The sequence below is a fragment of the Pagrus major genome, chromosome 19 (genome assembly GCF_040436345.1).
Source record: "Pagrus major chromosome 19, Pma_NU_1.0".
Taxonomy (NCBI): Eukaryota; Metazoa; Chordata; class Actinopteri; order Spariformes; family Sparidae; genus Pagrus; species Pagrus major.
In genome coordinates this window covers 17540174-17554721 of record NC_133233.1, presented here as the reverse complement: position 1 = coordinate 17554721, position 14548 = coordinate 17540174, and the positions used below count along the sequence as shown (strand labels likewise).

Here is a 14548-nt window from a genome sequence, read left to right as displayed (position 1 = left end):
CATGCTGTTACACTAACTTTTGTCAGATAAACATCACATAAGGAAACATTTTTTGTTACGCCTCCACTGAAACAGTTCCTGGATAAAATGCAGGAAAAGGAGGGCAAACCATTAGCTACTTATTCTATTTTCACTTGCTAATCAGAGGTGTTGACTTTACAACCTTCTCTTCACCAACTCCTGTCCACTGCCATCCCATTGCACCTTAAAATAAACAGTGTAGAGGTCGCTGCTTGTTTTAGCCTTTCCCTATAGACATTAATAGAGTTCCATCTTTCCCAACCCATTTTAATCCTACAAGTATTAATAAACAGCGCCCACCTACTGACGACAGCAGATCGTCAAACCTGCTTTATAATCCTCGTTGTGGTAAAGGTATCCCACAGGTACGACATAAATCCTTATACCTGTTCCATAAATCTGTCACACTCTCCTCTCTCTCGGCCTGTCCCCCTGTCCCCCACAGACATCTGCACGGTCCGACAGTCAATTATATCCCATCACCTTCAAAAAGCCTGCATGGTAGGCAGTAGAGACCCATATCTTTATCTGATCTTTATCCTCCCCTCAGCAGCAGCAACAGTGGAGCTGTCAGCTCAAACCTTCAGTTAACCCTCACAGGAGACAACAACCAGTGGCATGTTTAATGAAAACAATCCTATTAAACATGACGGTTTGTCAATGTGTTTGAAAACTACATGAAATCAATTTCCATGACTGTGAGAAGCTCGAGTTATCCAAGTGAAACATTAAAAATATTCATGAACGTGCAAAAAAAAAAGACAAATGCTTGATGAAGACAGATGTATAAAGTATGAATACACACTTGACTTTTTAATGTATAACAGAAGAAAAAGGGATCTTTTTTTCATTTTATAAGTCAGAGTTGGTTCGTCCTCTGCTCTATGTCATGAGTTCACAATCAGCCCAAAACAGGAGAGGATTCAGTCATAGTCGATAGTCTTCTACCATCCATCCTCACATTTCTTTCCTTATTCAGATTCCTCTTCCCCTCTTCAGCCACCTGACCCCTGACTCCTTCTTGCTATCAGCTCGGATCAATACACAAGCTTAAAGGCAGCCGTTCTCCTGATGTGAAACCAGGACACGACCCCAAGGTGCAAACATCAGACTGGTCTCTTTATCTGCTCTGTGTATGAGGTACATGACTTTTGTTTTAAATTTTGAAACACATGGAATGACTCAAAGTCTCTGCATGATCTGAGCAAGATAGAGCTCTTATAGCCAAGTCAGTCCAGAGATCCTTTACAGGAAAAAACAATCTCTCTGATTTATCAGTCTTAGTCCTTTCTCTCTGTCTGCCCGCCTCTCTCCCCAAGAACCCGTCTCTTGAGAAGGTCCAGTTTATCCTTGGCCAGAGCGTCCCTCAGGGCACCGAAGAAGCCGTGATAGTGGGCCGTGTTGTGGATCATGAGCAGGACTCCAGCCAGCAGCTCATTGGTCACCAGCAGGTGGTGCAGGTACGCCCTCTGGTGGTTCTTACAGCAGTAGCAGCCACACCCCTCCACTAAGGGTCTGAAGTCGTCCTGGTACCTGGAGAAAAGTTTTAATAAATAAATCAAGCGTTCAACAAAGATTCTCAAAGCGCTACTGCTGCTGCTGCTGCTGCTGCTACAAACCTCTTGTCTTTAAGATTCATCTCGAAAGATGTCATCTGTGACTGATCCACATTAAGGTCTCCATTCTGTTGTGGCTCCCCTGCTGTCTCCCTCTCTTTGTCCAGCTCAAGCACTGCCAACATAGACAAACATCTCATTAATCCCAGCAGAAAACACCTTCACACCATAATCTCATATCATTCAGCAGGAGATTACATCCCCTTATACAGAACTCCATCAGCCCAGCGGCGAAAATAAAATGGGGACACATACTATAGCTTGACACCATTTAAACACTGCTGTCGCCTATATTTTCAACCCCATTAGAATATAATTACATGCTGGTTATGTTCTGACTTTCAACGACTGTCTTTTACAGATGGGTGTTCACTGTGAGGCGACTTCACTTAATTTAATGAAAATGGAGAAAGTATGCAGAGCTGACAAAGAGCGGTCTTTTATTAGAAGGTCTGTACACCAAACTATCTGGTCGGTTACAGACAAAAGGGACGTGAAGTTTAAAAACACAGGGTGGAGAAAAGGGTAAGAAAGTGCACAGTCCACAGCAATGCATATGACAAAAGACAGAGAGATTAAAAGGCAAGAGTAGAGCAAACTGGGCTTAGTGCAAACTGAAACGGGTGAAGCGGAGAGCAGCAAAGTGTGTAAACAAAGCATAAAAATGAAATTATTATGGTCTGTAGCTTAAGGAAGGGGTGATAAGCTCGAGAATAAAAGGGACAAAATGAGGCTTGACCAAAGCAAATAAGATAAAAGGAAGAAGAACTAAGAGCCGAAACTACAGAAACATTGAAGTTGAGAAAAAAGGGTTTGAAGTTTCAAGGCTGCAGATAGTTGTGGGCCTTAAATGCCTTCTCAGGGTTTCTGCACGTGTCCAGCACTTAAATTTAGTTCTTTTTAAGACCTTTTCAGGAAAACTTTTAACCAATGCTAGACTGATTTTTGGGCAAATCTTCTTATTCAAGCATTGCAGGTGAAAATGAATGCTAGTAGAATATGTGTGTTCCAGTGCAGACGTAAGTTTTATGTAGGAATATGTTTATTAGAGTGAGCTTGGTTAATCTACATTAAATAAAAAGACAGTGTTATGTTCAGTGGTAGGTTTAAAGATTTGTATGATTTTCACTCAGAAGAGTTTGACTCATTTTGACATAAGAAATTAAAAGATGGATGATTGAAATTAGATCAAATATTTGTGTTTGCGACGTTTGGACATCTAAATGCTGCAGGGAAAACACAGAATGAAAACATCCATGACTGTAGCTACTGATAGCCTCTTAGCTCAGTTAGCCGTGCAGCTTGCTGGACAACTGGGGGAATGTTGGCGTTTATAGCAAGAGGAAAGGAGTTTTTGACCACTTGGAGAAAGATGTTTTCAGGCCCAGGGCTAGCGGGTTAGCATGCTAACTTTAGTACATATCTCTGCAACACATTAAGTAGCCGTCTTTGACATATATTCAAAAAAGCATATAGGCAGGCAGGCAGGAATGATTTCCTATGGCGCTCTGTGGTGCATCTTGGTGGGATCAGTTTAGAGCTGAATGTACTCCTGTCCATGACGTGGTGGTCAGCCACAGGAGTACATTCAGCACTAGACTGATCCCACCGAGATGCACCACAGAGCGCCACAGGAAATCATTCCTGCCTGTGGCTATCAAACTGTTTAATTCCTCGCTCTGAGTGTGGCATTATTGCTCTGTATATATGTACATTTCTTGTATTTTTGTTTTGTTTTTGTTGATTATTATTATTATTATTACTATTAATATTAATATTATTATTATTTCTGCATATTCTGAACTTTGAATGGGAGCAGCTGTAACACAAACAATTTCCCCTCGGGGAAGTATTTCTGATTCTGATTCTGAAAACTCAATTTTAACCAAAGATGTAGCTAATGCGTCTCAGTTTTGAACTGCAGAACAGATGGATGAAGTGCAGTAAGCGTAGAGGGACGGTTGATGAAAACAGAAAGTTGTCAGGATGGTGGAGGCAAGAGGAAAACTTTGGGGTGAGAAAAAGGAAGGGGCTGAATTAGCATAATGGTGTGTAGTGTCAAAAAGGACGTTAACTGGGAAGTGAGAGTGTTGAAACCCCACCCCCCTATGGGGCTTTGTAATTGGCTGAGAGGGTGATTAAAACTTCTCTTCAGGTTTGACACCATTGCTGCTCTCACCTCCACTGAACTCCATTACGCTCCCTGTGCAGAATCGATTAGTGCTGTCTGACACTAAATGCTGCCAGTTACCAAACTTCACTCTGTCTCTGATACGAGTTTAACGCAACTTTTTAATGAAGCTCAAAGTCCTCTGTGGGGCGAGTCGGTGCACTTCCCACAGCTCTTGTCATAACACTTCTTTGGCTTTTCACTTGGGACAACAATCAGAAAGACGGGCCCCGGACTTAATAGCTACCATACTGGAGCTGCTTTGAGATACACCATTGATTTCATTTCACACGCTGTATTTCTTTCTATCCAATTATTCCGACTGACCTGGGGCGAGCAAATACACAAGCACTATTACACACAAACAAGCAAGCAAACTAATAATTTCAACAGCCATTAAATCTGTCTTATTTTCATGCAAAATAAATCCTTCATCTTCAAGGCAACATACCACATGCATCCGTAGAGGTACACAGTTCTTTTCTATTCATTATGTAGAAACTGGCTCCAACAGCAGTCAGACTTCGCCTTGTTGCTCACCAAATTAAAAGAAGGGATGATGAAGGGATGTTCAATTACTGAACACACTCTGCAAGGTCTTTACACTGAGCCATCTGGTTACAGATGGTGTATTTGGACAAAAGATTCTGTGCAGCCTCTCTGCTGTGAGATGAATTGCCTTTACATTTGTACGAGAGCATCTGTTAGCATTTTCAACTCATATGCTCCTCTCCTATAGGAATTAGCATAAGCCTACTACGCTGATTATTGGACATCTTTAATCATCTGTTCAGTGCTTTCTAATGACTCTGTGTCATGAATAACATCAAAGTGCTGCCCCTTCTCAGCTTTCTAACATTCATTCTTCTCTGTTCATGACATACCCGCACATTAACGTCAAGATTTCTTTTCTCATTGCTTTTACCACGTCTCTTTTATGCACAGAAATGACTTTAAGTAAACTATTTTTCTCAGAGGAATCATATTTCCCACCACAATCACATTTCATTCTCATCTAAATGCATCCAGCGGGACAGACCCCCTACCCACTCTCCCAAATTACACAGTGACATGTCAGTTTGCTCGAGGCATATATTGCACTTGCTCTTCAAGAGAAGCAACAGTGTTTTCCATATTTTGGGGGTAATTTTCTGTATCACACTTGCATTTAAAAGAAGTCATTTTGTGGCTTTGGGCAAGGTTGCTTTACCTGAAAGGTCGTTTGGTTTGAAAAGAGTGGAATTATTCAAATAAAGTGCTTTACCCATTTTAAATGTAAATGTCCCGATTTAAATGCTACATGTTTAAAAGCACATAGACAGTTGCAGAAGTTACTGCCTGAGAAGAAAAAGAAGGTTGTTCTCACTGAAAAGAATATGAGCACATGGGAATCCTTCTGCAGTAGAAAGTGAAGAGGAGGGTCAAGGCAACTTAAATGGGAATGTTGGCTGAAAGTTAACATGCTTGATCTACATCCCCTGATATGTCAAAACCATGTTCCAACATCAAACCGAGGCTGGGGTACAAGATAAAGTCATTAACAATAAAATAGGCTGTTTTATTAATGGAGTTTGGTGATGAGTCACCATATACTGCTCATGTACTGCACGCTTTCACATCATTTTTGAACTGTAAGCTAAATTATATGACTGTATTCTGATGAAACACATCAATGCTGATGTAAATATTGACATTTCTTACAAAATTTATACAACAAAAGTGCGTATGTACTGACACTCCCCCATAGACATTCACACACTGGACAGCCTCTGGCCCAATCCCAATGTCCACACTCACAAATTCCTGTTATACCATTCCGGCCCCTTGCAGACTCTCTCATACACTTACCAGGTGATGTCAGCTAAATCCATGAGCGCTCAGGGGGGACACTGGGACTGAGCCTGGCAGTCTCTCTGAGCCGCTAGCTCAGCTACAACACAGGTACCACAAAGAAACTTTTACAAAGTAAAAGTCTGGTGAATGTCAAAGCTCCAGTGGAGTCTGTGTTTTCAGTGTGAATGTGAAGAATCTGTCAGCGCCTTCTCATGGCTGGTTAGCTCTGACTACTGGCTGTTCCTGCTACACATGACAGTGGTCAGTCTGTCACAAAGAAGCCACTCTGGTTGGTGTCTGCTTACCTCCCTCAATACACAAACATCAGAGCTGCCTTTGAGAAAACGAGTTAAAAAAAAAAGAAAACAATAAAACTACTTAATATAATTGACTTTATGAACCAACAGTAGACAACTCAACTTGCTTGCTGATCTGTTGTCTGAATGTATATAATGTAAATAACTATGTATAAATGCATAATTTCTGTCTCGGACCCCTGGAAGACGCGCTGACATCATGGCGTTCGCTAATAGAGGTCCTAATAAACTAATTTCACGTACCCACAAGACCACGTCCCCATACAGTGATTGTCCTGTGCGGTTCTCTGCTGCAGTTTTCAACTATGCTTACAAAGAGGAAGCTAGCAGAACCAGGGTGTGTAGTTACCCTTTAATAAGTCAATATATTGATGACAAGTTAACCTTTCTGTCATTACTTTACTTCGTCCCCTATAACGTGAAATTAGACAGTTGCAACAACTATTCTTCAGCACAGCTATTCACCACACCTGCAGGGGGCGCTCTACCTGCGCGCTCCGGGTCCGGGGAGATGTCGAAGTCAAAGCACAGAGCACAGCCTCGCTCCGTCACCTGGAAGGGGAAGAAACTCTCAAACAGGTCCATGCCGGCCTCCACGCACACCAGCACCTCATCAGGTCGTCCGACACCCTGCAGCAGTCTGAAAGTCACGCATACACACACACACAAAAACAGCAGAAAGCAAAACATTGAATTTAACATTAAATAAATCCTAATATAAAACACAGACATGTCTACAATACATAGTGGCTTGACTACATCAGCAGGTTTTCTCTACCCTCTAACAACATGTGCACCTTTGTGTGTTTGTGCTTTCAGTTAACTGGCTCCCTCTGACTGTCTGCCTGCAGGCGTCAAGGTCAGGCCCAATTTAGCATTTGATAATGACTCCACTCCACTTTCCAGCTTTCCTGGGAGGAGCATCTCCTAACAGCCAGAGCTACCAGCAGGAACGATGTCACACAGTATGCCAGATGAGCGTGTTCTCAAGCATACTTAGTGAAGCTCACAGGGATGCAGTCTGCTGCTCCTCACAGTTCCTCTCTCTGTTACTCTCAGAGCCATTGCCAGAGGCTCCTCCATCACCTCCTGGGGAGGAGTACTCATGTGGGACAGTGAGACTGCCAGTGTAGTCAATATGGTTGCAGACACCTTCTTCATGAGAGGCTGTTTATTATTATACAATTTTGGGTGTTATAGTCGTAATGTAAGAGTCTTTTTCAGACAGCACTTAAAGATTATTTTCATCAAATTAATCTGTCAGTCATTTCTACAATTAGTAAAATATATACGAAACAGACAAACATGAAAAGCGTCCATCATAAGTGCCAAGAGCCTGAAGTGACATCTTCAAAAGTTATTCTGTCTGTTTGCACAACAGTCCAAAGACAAAAGAAATTAAATTCATTAAGACATAAAACAACCAAGGCAGCAAATCAGAGCAGAGAATGACAAACGATTAAACTGATTATCTAAGAAGCTGCTGATTCATTTCTGTTGATTGATCAATCAACTAAGCCATTAATTTCTATTTTAATTAATAATGTAAATGGAAGAAAAATTTATGAACCAAAATTGGCACAGCTAAATAATATTTTTGTAAAATTTTCAGTTTTAGCATTCGTACGTGTGAGCTGCATGTTTTTAACTCTAGAGCAGACTACTGCTGTCAGTCATCCGAGTTGTCACTGGGGCAAATTAATGTCTTCATTGGCATCTTTTATAAACTCATCTTTAACATCTTTAACAACTGATGTTTATAAATTATAAACATCAGTTGTACCAAACAGTTGCAATAAACAGTTGATTAATCAATGGTTTATAAAGCATTACATTGTTTGTTACAGAGAAATAACTATTGCTATTGATTATTATAAAGTGTTAAAATAAATCACTGTCAGTAGACAATGCTAAATGATTATTGACACTGGTACTATCTTTAAAGGTGGTGCTGAGATAATGACTGTGTGGAGCAGTTGGGGCAGCACAGGAGAGCTGCTGGCTTATCACTTGTAATCAATGAAGCAGGATAATTGATTGATTGAGCGGGACCCAACGACCGGGTCTACTCAGTCTCTCAGTCACATTCTTTTCATTATCAGTCACTGCACTTTAAACCAAACTGCAGCACTGGTTTGTTTATTTACCAGAAATAAAAATAAATCAAATGATTGAATAGTTTATCAATCTATTGTTTGATTTGTTGATCTATTATGTTTAATTTGTTATTTTGGTAATAAGTAACAATATTGAGCATTTGCTTCTTAGTAGATGCTTATATGTCTTTTTACAAAATACATTATTAAGTTAATTAGAGTTGAAAAAATAATCAATTAATTGATTCTTTGATCAGCAGAAAATTAGGGGACAATCAACTCTACTCCAACAAGAGGATTTGCTGCTTTTCTGTTTATGTAAACTGAGTATATTTAGATGTTGGGAAAAAGACATTTAAAGATGTCACATTTTTCCACTATGTTCTGTTGTTTAAGATCAAGCAATAGTGAAATACTCGTCGAAGAAAACTTTTAAATCATCACATTATACACAAACAGTATATACTGTAAAGCATCTATGGACTGTTCTTTAAGGTGCACTATTCAGCTTTCTTACAGGCCTATAAACAAGGAGGCCGAGGTCTTTACACATGCAATAGCTGTTGTAAGAGCTAACATGACTTTTAGATGTAGCTTTCCTTAAAGCTGTATGTTTACATTTGCATTGGTATTAGAGAAAAACAGGTTTGTACTTTGAGTTAAGAACAAAAACATCACATTGCCCATGTAGACATCCTACAGTTCAAGAGTATATAACTATACAAACATATTGCACATTTAAACTGGTGGATAAATACAATGTTTGTGTGTCATCTCTTATTGAGGGCAGGATAATGAACATGATACTGTTTGTCTCCTTTTGTTTGGTTGGAGTTTATTTAATATCAGTGACACCTTCCGGGAAAAAAATCTCCCCTTACAACTGTAATCAATAAACACATCCATCTTTCTCACACACTGACCTGGGTTTGTCCTCAGGCAGCTCCTTGGTCACAGCAGTGATGAGCTGGGTCCTCAGGTCCTGGTCCATTGAGCCCGTCTGGAGGCCGTCCAGGCAGAATCCTGCCACAGGCCTCTTGGCTGTCTCCCTGGCTGAGCGCACTCTCTCTTCCAGGATGTCTCCTCCCTCCACCACCCCGAACACCTCAACTCCCTCCAACTCCTGGCAACGAGAGACAGTTTGGTGATTAAACAGCTGACAGAGAGAAAACCTGGAAGATAGAAAGGGGAGGGAAGTATCATCCTGAAACTTGACAAACCATTTATGTTTCACATATTGGAGGTCCTCAAGTGCAAAAAAGAGAGATTTTATTCTTGCCAGAGCCCATCTCAATTCCGATGACTCGACATGAAGCTGACTGCACATCATGAGGAGGAAAGACGGAGCAGTGGGTGGGGGAGTGGAGCTCAATCAAGCAGCGCACTCATAACAATGTTGATGTCACGCATTACCTGCAGTACGCTGTCGATCCTGTTAGACTCTTTGCTCAACATCATTCTACGCTTAACGTTTATCGTCCCAAGGGAAATATGGTTTGCAGCCAGGCGATAAAATACAGAAAAGAGCACATTAACGCAGCGTTTAGCAGTGTCATGCACACGTCATACAAAACAATATTAAAAACAAAGTCTTTCACTTACACTTTCAGATTAATGCAACAAAAAAGAAAAAAAGGATGCAATGAACTGCTTCCTGTAAATTAAGTTACAGATCAACTAGGACTAAAGCAATGAATTCTTCTGAAGCATAATTGAGTTACGGTGTCACATGGATAACTCTCGACAAACAGCTTCACTTTGTTCTCTTCATCATGAAATGGGGTTGCCGTTCATTGCTTTAAAAAGAAAAAAAATAATTGATTTCATTAGTCATGCCTAATGCAGAGCCATTACACACCCACTAATAACAAATGCACCCACTGATTATGTATTCCTCCTAATCTCACTGTGTTTCAGCCGTATCACAGCAGCACAGCGGTCCCCTGTGACAACAAAAACACCCAACATCAATCCCTGCCTCGCGTGCTCGTGCCGTGCATGACTGATTCACAAATGTAACAGAGCAGTGGTGTGTGTGTGTTAAGACTGCCGGTTGTGTGTGTGTACCTGTGATTTTTGGTGCAGCAGTAGACACTCATCCAAGTGAGCGAGAGTTCGATCCACCGACTTTCGGACCCTTTTGCGAGAGGTGTTGTTCTGCCACGTCTCTCCGTCTGCCATGCTCTGGTACCAGTCGGGCTGCACGGTCCGCTGGAGAGCCATGTACTTGGCCACTGTCAGTTCAATCCGCCCACCGCTGCCCCACACCGACACAGTCTATGGACAATGAGAAGGCATTTTTCATGTGAAAACACGACTAAGAGGTAACAACAGTTTTAGTGATGCTAGAATTACTAAAATAATTCTCTTTTCAAAGGAGTAGTGCGCCATTGTTGGAAAAAGGCATATTGATTTTCTTGCCATGAGTTAGATGAGAAGATTGATACAAATCTCACAGTAGCTGGTTAGCTTAGCATAAAGCCTGTGAACAAGGGCAAACAACTAGCCTGGCTCTGTCTGAAGGTAGCAAAATCCGCCTATCAGCATATCTAAAGCTCACTAATTAACAAATATAAAGTGTTAAAAAGACAAAGTGTGGTTTATGTGTTAAGTGTGAGTATTTCTGGGATGGGAGCAGTGACTTGCTGTAGTCTCCGCTGGTTGCCTGGCAACTGCTACCCGAACAAGACATAGGCAAACACATAATCCCCCTAAAATCGCAATCTCATAATTTTTACACTTTAAGAGGTGCTAGTAGGCAGATTTTAGTTCCTTTCACCCAGCCTGTTCAAGGCAGGACAAGTCTGTATAAAATGTACAAAGATGGAATTGGGGGTTAATTTCTTCCATCTTTGAAAAATCTCACTGTGTTAATATTTTGTGAAAGTACCAGTAGTGATCCCAACAGTATTGCATTTAGTCAAAAATATTATGGTATTTGATGTTGTGGTTTTTATGGGTCTAGCATTTATGAAGTGCTTTTGAGGAGATTTCAGAATATCAAGATATATATATTGTTTATCGTAATAAAGCCTTAAAATATTGCAACATTATTTTGAGGCCATATCCCCCAGCCCTAAAAATAAGCATATTTCCCAACATATGGATCTACTCCTTTAGGCAGAAGTTTAATCTCACCTTGTTAGTGGTATAACCTGTTGGGCAGGAAGTCGCAGGGTCGTGAAGCGAGCAGTACAACACAGTATCATGAAGACCTGTACAAAGCAAAACACAAAAGTCAATGTAAATGGCTCACAGAGCACAAGACCAGACAAAGGCCGAGCATGAAGAGAGGTGACAGTATGAGACACGTCATTAATGCATTAATGTGACAACTGAGTCTCGAGAGTAACGAGGTGAGGCCTTATCAGCAATTAAATCACTGCTCTTCCCTTCTGGGACTTAAGAGACAGCACTGTAGTAACCACCTGACAGTTTACAACAAGAGGAGCTACAGTGATTACTTTTCCAATTTCAAATGTGTTTGCTTGAGGTCTGGTAAGGCTCCATACCACAGCGACTATGGTACAGCAAAGCTGAATGAGGTCACTTTTCTGGGGCATTTATATAAATATTACTATGAGCAGCACAACCTTTTAGTCAGGCTCATGGAGCTAATCAGCTTTTCAATACTGAACTCAACGTACAGTATATTTAGAAGCAATTTGCTACGTCTTTTCAATTTAGCCAGTGGTAATAACATTCATATAGCCTTCAGCCTTCAGAGTAAATTTATGCATCACGTATGTGTGACATTTACATTAATCAACTAGTCACACCAGCACAGGATTTTGAGCCTGGCAGAGGTTCTTCTGATGTGGCTGTTATTTAAAAAAACATTTACAGTGGAGCAAACAGCAGGTTAATTCAAAATAGTTCAACAAACAGTCCCTTTCCCCCTCTAAAGCTTCCTAATCTTTGACACGGAGATAAGTAATTGAGAGTACATTTCTTGCTGTTTTGACAGTGTGAGAGAAAAATATATGAAATATGTTGGACATTTTTCCATTAGGAAACTGTTTTAACCACTGACATAATCTATTTTTGATGCAAAATCAGAGTAGGCTGCATGAGGAGCTTAAAGAACTGATTAAGTAAAGACCAAGTTACTTTAATTACCAATAAATTTGACACAAAATGATTCATTTATTTTAATTGCGGAGCTCCCGTCTGTCGCTACTCACAACTGGCCCAACAATAAATTTTCTCAGACCATTATTGTGTATTTTATTTTAATATATTTGAAAAGAAGTATTTGTAATTTGTAACAAGATACTTTTTGGGGTATTTGTATTCATCTCTGGTTGTCCGGTTAATACATTTTTAATCATTAAATTCTGACCAGCTATTAATCGATTAATGATAAATCATTAACATCCCTACTCACAACCTCTTTCAAAAATCTTTAAATGCTCAGAAACATGTTAATTTAAAATCCAAGTGGGTGAGTGGGTGTACTGAACTGTTGTGAAGGATTTCTACACTTCACACTTTTTCCATTTTCAGTATCACAACTTGATGCGTCTGCAAACAAAGACTCAAATCCAAAACTATTTTTTCTCTCTTCAACACATTAAAAGATATTGACGATAGTAATTCACAAGGTCCTCTCAGTAGCTGTTATATTTAGCTTTAGTTTAATATTTATATACTTTACAAACTTCTCATCCAAGTTGGCTTGAATGTAGAGACTGAAAGAAAGAATAGATCAGCTTGTGGGTGAGACTTTTTTTGTCGTCTATTGTTTTCAAGGTTCAGAAGTTATTTCAAATGTAAACACAAAAGCTGTTTATTAACTATTTGTATGAACTGACCTTGCTGACTGCTTTAATAAGACATATGCTGCTACTTGAATAAATCAGTTATGAATCACTTTTTCTAATACCTGAGCCAATTTATTGACCATTATTGAGTGATTACAAAGCCTTTACGTGCACACATTAAAGCAACATTATGTAGAAATTGGCATTTTGTGCGATTTTTGAAGCTGTTATTTTAAGGTGAACAAGTTACATAATGTTTTAAAGTGCTTCCACAATGTTAAATGCGAGAAAAGATTTAAAAGCTGCTTGCATAATTGAATATGCTTGCGTAATGTTGCGCCTTTATCAAGCTATGAATAAAGTTCTACTGCATTAATATGGACGCTTCATGATTTTAAGTTAGTTAAAAAGCTGATGATAAATTACCTTTTCATCAATACTGAATAAATCTAAATGCACTGCAATATCATTAGGCTGTCATCCTAATTTATGTCTAATCAATGCTGTTTAGTGTGCTGGAAAGTTCCAACTCATTGTCCTTCACTCATGATTACTCTCTGGAAGATAAGTGGTACAAAGGTAGGCGAGAGAAAGAAGAAAAGATGGGAGAAGAGCTGTTATTGCAGTACCTGCAAATTTCCTGAATCCATCCTTAAACTCCTCCAACACTTCCTGGTGCTCTGCTCTTGAGGGAAAAAGGTGATGCAGGTGTGTGTTAGATATAGAGAGTTCAGTGTGAGTGTGTGTGTGTGTGTGTGTGTGTGTGTGTGTGTGTGTGTGTGTGTGTGTGTGTGTGTGTGTTGAGTTGCTTACATATTAGACAGGGTGATGTGAGTGACAGAGGGGAGGTTGCTCAGGGTGTGCAGTGTGTCCTGGGTGAGGTGGGGCACTGTGCCAAAGGGAGTGTACAGCAGACACCCCGGGACATCCAGGGACTGCTGTCCAGTCCTGCCGAGCCCCTTCAGTACACCCAGCCGGCTTCTTCCCTGAACCACTCGGGACAGCTCCAGCTTCATCCTGCTGCCAGCCATACGAGCAGCCGCAAACAGATTCACTGCACTACACTAACGCACAATACTTAACTAAACCACGAGGAGTTTGATTGGCGGTGAATCAAGCAGGCTAACGTTAGCAAAAGTGCATGTGAGTTAGCCACGCAGCTAACTAGTCTCACGTGCCACTTTAGGCAAGCATTCGTCGAGTTTTGACGTTTACTGCTCTTAAACGACGTACATGAAGAACACGTACACATTCACAACTGTGCTGGTTTTAATTGTATACGTTTATGATTAAAGTGTTTTAATTCGCTTACCTACAAAATTCACTGGCTGACAGGAACTACAAGTCGCGGAAATATGTCGTCATCATCAGCCGCCGCGGCAATTGGAAAAGTACAGTGGTGCGTCTCGCCTCCTTTTCGACCAAAACACCATTTTCTTAATTTGTGCTTAATACAAACCTTTTAAATAGGCGAGGCTTTCCGATTTGTTTAATCTTCTTTCAAGTTTTAGTCCATTTAAAACGGAATTTCAGGTCATTTAGAGACGTGATGAACGTTGCTATGGTTACCAGAGAAACGCCTGAACTACACGCAAAGTCTAGTGGGACATGTAGTCCCCGATTAAACGTTGGCGGAACATTTAGCCTTAAAAAAATGGTTGGTTTACTACATTACCCAGAATCCTTTGTAATCCAACTCGATGGAAGTTCTGCGTACAGGTCTTGCGTTTTG

The 14548-nt window shown here is 40.4% G+C and overlaps 1 protein-coding gene across 2 annotated transcripts; it reads right to left on the bottom strand.

Moving 5' to 3' along the window:
* Positions 1 to 630: 630 nt before the first annotated feature.
* Positions 631 to 14143, bottom strand: qtrt2 (queuine tRNA-ribosyltransferase accessory subunit 2). 2 transcript variants are annotated; one of them, XM_073487838.1, is made up of 8 exons: positions 13630 to 14143; positions 13446 to 13501; positions 11192 to 11268; positions 10121 to 10330; positions 8977 to 9176; positions 6428 to 6597; positions 1641 to 1752; positions 631 to 1554 (listed from the first exon to the last, which is right to left on the bottom strand). In XM_073487838.1, the coding sequence occupies exons 1-8, from the start codon at positions 13845 to 13847 to the stop codon at positions 1302 to 1304; spliced, it is 1296 nt and encodes a 431-aa protein (XP_073343939.1). In that variant the 5' UTR covers positions 13848 to 14143; the 3' UTR covers positions 631 to 1301. The 2 variants fall into 2 exon arrangements, with proteins under 2 accessions (XP_073343939.1, XP_073343941.1); XM_073487840.1 differs by having other exon boundaries at positions 6446 to 6597.
* Positions 14144 to 14548: the final 405 nt, after the last annotated feature.